The sequence below is a fragment of the Varanus komodoensis genome, unplaced genomic scaffold (assembly GCF_004798865.1).
Source record: "Varanus komodoensis strain SLA01 unplaced genomic scaffold, ASM479886v1 scaffold1, whole genome shotgun sequence".
In the NCBI taxonomy this organism is placed as follows: domain Eukaryota; kingdom Metazoa; phylum Chordata; class Lepidosauria; order Squamata; family Varanidae; genus Varanus; species Varanus komodoensis.
In genome coordinates, this window is record NW_025335268.1 from 68,296,626 (window position 1) to 68,301,765 (window position 5,140).

The 5,140-nt window shown below is 48.6% G+C and overlaps 1 protein-coding gene across 1 annotated transcript in view; it reads left to right on the forward strand.

Moving 5' to 3' along the window:
* The window catches only part of IRAG2 (inositol 1,4,5-triphosphate receptor associated 2), a 52,126-nt gene that overhangs the window by 46,261 nt on the left and 725 nt on the right, over positions 1–5,140 (forward strand). The window contains exons 33-35 of the mRNA XM_044430398.1: positions 1,137–1,198; positions 2,508–2,609; positions 3,215–3,313. Of these exons, the coding sequence (XP_044286333.1) occupies positions 1,137–1,198; positions 2,508–2,609; positions 3,215–3,313 (263 nt within the window). The remainder of the gene's footprint in view (positions 1–1,136; positions 1,199–2,507; positions 2,610–3,214; positions 3,314–5,140) is intronic.

Genomic DNA, 5,140 nt, shown 5'->3' on the forward strand with positions numbered 1-5,140 from the left:
TTTTTAAAGTTCTGCAACTTTTGCACACGTTAAGACCCAAGCAAAGTGACAGAATCACTGTTTGAAAAATGCAACCACATAACGCATCCCCTTTCGCGGATGTCCGCGTCCAGACATCACACTGATGTCTTGAGATGGGTGTTGTTGTTGTTAGTTGCAAAGTCACGTCCGACCCATCATGAGCCCATGGACAACATTCCTCCAGGCCTTCCTGTCCTCCACCATCCCTGGAGTCCACTCAAGCTCACACCAACTGCTTCAGTGACTCCATCCGGCCACCTCATCCTCTGCCGTCCCCTTCTCCTTTTGCCTTCAATTGTTCCCAGCATCAGGCTCTTCTCCAGCGAGTCCTTCCTTCTCACTAGGTGGCCAGAGTATTTGAGTTTCACCTTCAGGATCTGGCCTTCTAAAGAGCAGTCAGTGTTGATCTCCTCTAGGACTGACCGGTTTGATCGCCTTGCAGTCCAAGGGACTCGCAGGAGTCTCCTCAGCACCACAATTCAAAGGCCTCAATCCTTCGGCGCTCAGCCTTCCTTATGGTCCAGCTTTCACAGCCATGCATTGCAACTGGGAAAAAGTGCTACTACTTGTGGAGAAGAAAGCTGGACCTGGGATGAACACCGTATCTCCTTTGGGCCCACCTGGATTCCTTTCGATGCACCCTGCCCAACGAAGAATATCTACCTGCTCACGAACATTTGTGATGACCAGTGCTTCACAGCACCTGGAGATTTCCACATGGGCCTCTTGACTAATCAGTCAGAAGCACCCGTTTTGCCCATGCTCTTTGGCCTAGAAATTACAGGGCTTGCCAGCTGTCAAATACGCAAGTAGTATTTGAGTAACTCTCCAAGTAGTATCTCTTATTTCACAGAGCCATCATCCCTGAACATATATTTATTTATTTAGTAAATAAATAAATAAATAAATAAATAGTCTATGCCCCCCCATTCGCCGAAGCCTCGGGGCGGCTCACAGACAGAACAGAGTTTGCACTGCAAGCTTGCCTAGGAGTACTGGGGATGCTGTGGCTCTTTTGCCAGAGGTGTGCAGCCCTTCCCCAGCACTGAGGGGTTATTACCCTAAATCCGCCAGCTACACACACACTGAGCTCTCTCTCTCTCCTTTTTCCGAAGGGGCAACTTAACGAAACTGATGGCGGCCAGAGAAACGACAAATTCAGCAGACGCCCGAGTTGGTAAGGATGCTGTGTGTGTGCCCAGCGGCGTATGCAAGTGCGGGAAAGTGCAAATTATCATGGCCTGAGCCAGTGCCCTTACCGTGAGCTGGATTACAACTCCAGTGCTGGCAATGGAGGTTGGGGATGATGGGAGTTGTAGTCCAGCACATCTGGAGGGCCCTGGGTTGGGATGGTTTGCTATCAAGCTAGTTATGTTCATGTGTGAACAAAGGACACAGCCATTTAAAGCTATTGCTTAGTATTCAAATGTTCCAGGGCTTTGAAAATGGCTTACTATGAAACACATACATATGAATAAAATTTGCTTTATTTCAGGATTCTTCCCATTTTGGGTCTGTAGGTTTTTTCCTTTCTTCTGAGGCTGGGAAAGTTGCAGGTAGATAGGATGAGCAGAGTGTGCTGTGGAGGTTTACTCAGTATTAAATCCCATTTCCATGTAAGCAGACATAGGATTGCAACCTTAAATGGGTATTTTGCTCCTCTGTAGGGTCCAATAGGCTTGGCTTTGGAGTTCAGACCTTCCGCCTCCTCCTTGGCTGAGTCACTTTCTTTTGACCAGCCAAGACCCCACAGCAGCCATGAGATGACTAAGCACATCTTCTGTGGGAGCCATTTTGTGGTGGTGCCCATGACTATGTCTCAAATGCATCTACAGGTCCCCAAAAGCTTGGGTGCTGATCTGAGTTTTTAAAACTTTCTTATAAGCAAATGCCCCTCCCCACCAGTCTGCAGGAGCTAAAGGTGTGGGAAACCCCTCTCTTTTAGCACCAGTGGAGTTCCTGGCAGTAATAATAAACGTGTCCTCTTTTCCTACTCCACAAGCTTAAAGCCAATATAAAATGTTAGCTTTAATGTTGAGTACGTAAATACTCAAGACTGAACATCTGCCTTTAAAATACAACCATTCTTCCTTTCTCTACCCATGGCATTGCTGTTTAGGGTGGGTGGGTGGGTTTTAACCCTGTCACTCCTTCAAGGAGCTAAGGTGGTATGCAGTTTTCTTTCCTTCCCCCATTTCTATCCTCACGGCAACCCTGCAATGTAATTTAGAAGGAAACAGTGACCACCGATTTCACCCAGTGAGTTTCTTCCTGGTACCAAGTTGTGTTAATGCCCGAGATCTCTGACTTGGTGTCCTACAGGATGGTGTTTGGCCCTTAGGAGATCTCCCCAAAACTAAACATTCTATACTGGAATGACACGATACTCCCAAATTCACTATATCCTCCATTTCCAAAGCCATTCTTGACTAGCAGTTTGCTCCACATCACCAAAGCAGAGTACAGCCGTGTTCTTCTTCCAACAGGGCCCTCCTGGGGGCAAAACAAGGTGAAAAGCCGCCTTTGCTACAGCGATACGTGAGCTATTCTTCCTGGACAGAGTCGGAGGAAGACCAGGCTGAAGCAGAGTAAGTCTCTCGGGGTACAATCCTATGCATATTCCCAGCAATGTGTCCCTTTGCCTGGTCTAAACATGCATAGGATTGCAGATTCTGTCTTAAGCCTGCTGCTGGTGAGATGGTTATGCAAACACCCAGCCCTGGAAGCTAGCAAGAGGGCTTTGGTTTATGCCGTTTTTCCTAGATACTGCTCCCAGAGGAGTAGTGGTAACCCAAGATTTTCGCTTTCCTCCTCTATTTCTTGCTACAGCTGTGCCTTCTAGCAGCATGGCCTCCAAATACTTCTTGCTGGGCACCAAGAGTAGGAGTTGTGTCCTTCACATCTTCTCATGGCCTTCTCCAGCCTGGTGCTTCTAGATAGTTTAGATTTTAATGCCCATCAGCCCCAGCCACTGAGAGTTGCCACCTAAAACTTCTGGAGGTCAGCTGGGTGGGAAAGGACATCTTACTGGCCACTGTGTGTTCCGGCCTTGTTAGGTCTTTGATCTGATGGAGCAGGTCTTTCCCGATTTTCTTACCTGAGGAATACCTGACCAAAGGGGGTAAAACGCCTTTCCAGAAACGTTTTGGCTGACCATCATTCCTCCAACTTTGAACTGGCATCTCCCTTACAGAAACAGCTCTTTTGACCTGCCACCTCCAGACCAAGGAAGCAAGACACAGAAGCTGAGTGAAAAGGAAAGTAGTCCATCAAAATGGCGGCTGCTCTCCCTGTAAGTGGTCAAACGAGACGCGTATTTTGAATGTGGGAAAGCTGTTGGATGTTGGAATGCCTGACTTCGAGCCAGCAACCTGCAGCTAGAGGGTCCCCTGACATGTGATACAGCTGGTCATCTTAGCGGCTGCAAAGATCCGCTGTTGTGAGGCTAACGGCTTGCACTTAAGGGGCAGAGTCATAACCAGTGACCAGTGAGTCAATGGAGGCATACACATGCTGGGTGTTCACCTTCTCAGGTTCCTTTCCAAAACCTTGTTGCACAATCTCTCCCCAGCCCCTGCCAAACAGCTTTTTTTTCATTTCAGAAAGTAATGTGGGAGCTTGGGCCGAAAACTAGTCTGGGAAGAAGAGAACTTTTTCTCCATCTCAGAATCTCAGAGCTTGGGGGTCATCTCATGGCACTGATATTGGCCGGAGATGCTGGGCCAACAAAAGGCTTTAATTCTTTTCATGGCTTGGGTCCAAAATACCTTCAGGAGCGCCTTCGCCCAAACATTCTGGTTTGCCAGCTAAAGTCCTCTAGGATAATCTAAGGATAATCTTCGGAAGTCTGCCTCCGTCAGATTGATGCCATCTATCCAAAGGACTTTTTCTCAGTGGTTGCCCCTAAACTGTGGAATGGTCTCCTGGAGGTGATGCATCTGGTATCCCAGATGCCCCCCTTTAAGAGGGAGCTAATGATATATCGCTTCCGACAGGCCCTCCCACATTGGTTCTCGTATCGGTTGTATCAAATACGTTGTTTTTAGCCAATTCCAATCCCTGTTGGCTTTAATTTCTTGTAAACACCTTCATGGAGGGTAAGTGATAAGCAGTCACAATGGCTAATACTTCCAGGGTCAGGGCAGTGACTGGGTTTGCCAGACACACTGAGCTTATCTGGGTCTATTGGACCCACAAGGAGCTGCGTTCTGTGCTGGGCCACAGCGTGAATACTCCGCCCCTGATCAGAGGGTTGCTGCGTCGTGTGAATCCACCCACCATGGGCTGTTTAAGGCTCAAATAACCCTTGCAGAACCCTACTATAAACTGAGGGCTATGCAAATATTTTTCCCCTTGAATAACCCATGGTGGCTGGGTTCGCAGGACAACCCCCAGTTGGGGACTGCCTATTCAAACTGCTGCCTGGCTTACACTGGGTTCTTCATGGGCTGAAAACAATCCCCAGTGCGCTTGGTGTGTTGTGCGAACTGGGTCAGGATGTGGCTGAATCCTTGTTGCTGGGGAGCAACACGGCAGAGGCCTGTGGGCATTCTGTCCCGTGCGGCCCCCCTGGGGCACTCAGGTGGCCTTGGTGTTTTTGAGATATCAGACTGGGTGGATGGACCTTCCGTCATTGTGGGAGCGGGGGAGGTCACAGAGTTCCTCCCCATGTCAACTCAGCCTCCTGGGGAGATCCTCACAGGACACGCCACTCCATGTCCCCCTAGCTTGTGTTCTTAGGACCTTTGCAGAACGGAGCAAGGCCACCTTGGGGGCTGGTCCTCTTTATGGAACTGCCTCCTACAGGACGTACACATTTACGCTGATACCTGGTCTTGAGGAAGGCAGGTTAGAAACGTTTCATTCTATGTCATTCCTGGAGCCCCTGCTCATATGCAACCTCATGTGAGCCACAGGATCAAAGCACAGATCCTATGCATTACTAGAGAGAAAAAGAGTTCCTAAAAGTTCTGCAGAAGTAATTTGGATTTATGTGATTCCTTCCAAGTTGCTAGAAGTCTCTGTTGAATCTCCCTGTTTATCTGTGTTGCCACTGAAAGCAAATGTATGCAGCTGAGCACCAAATCCCCGCGGCTTCCATGCCTCTTCTTTCTTGCAG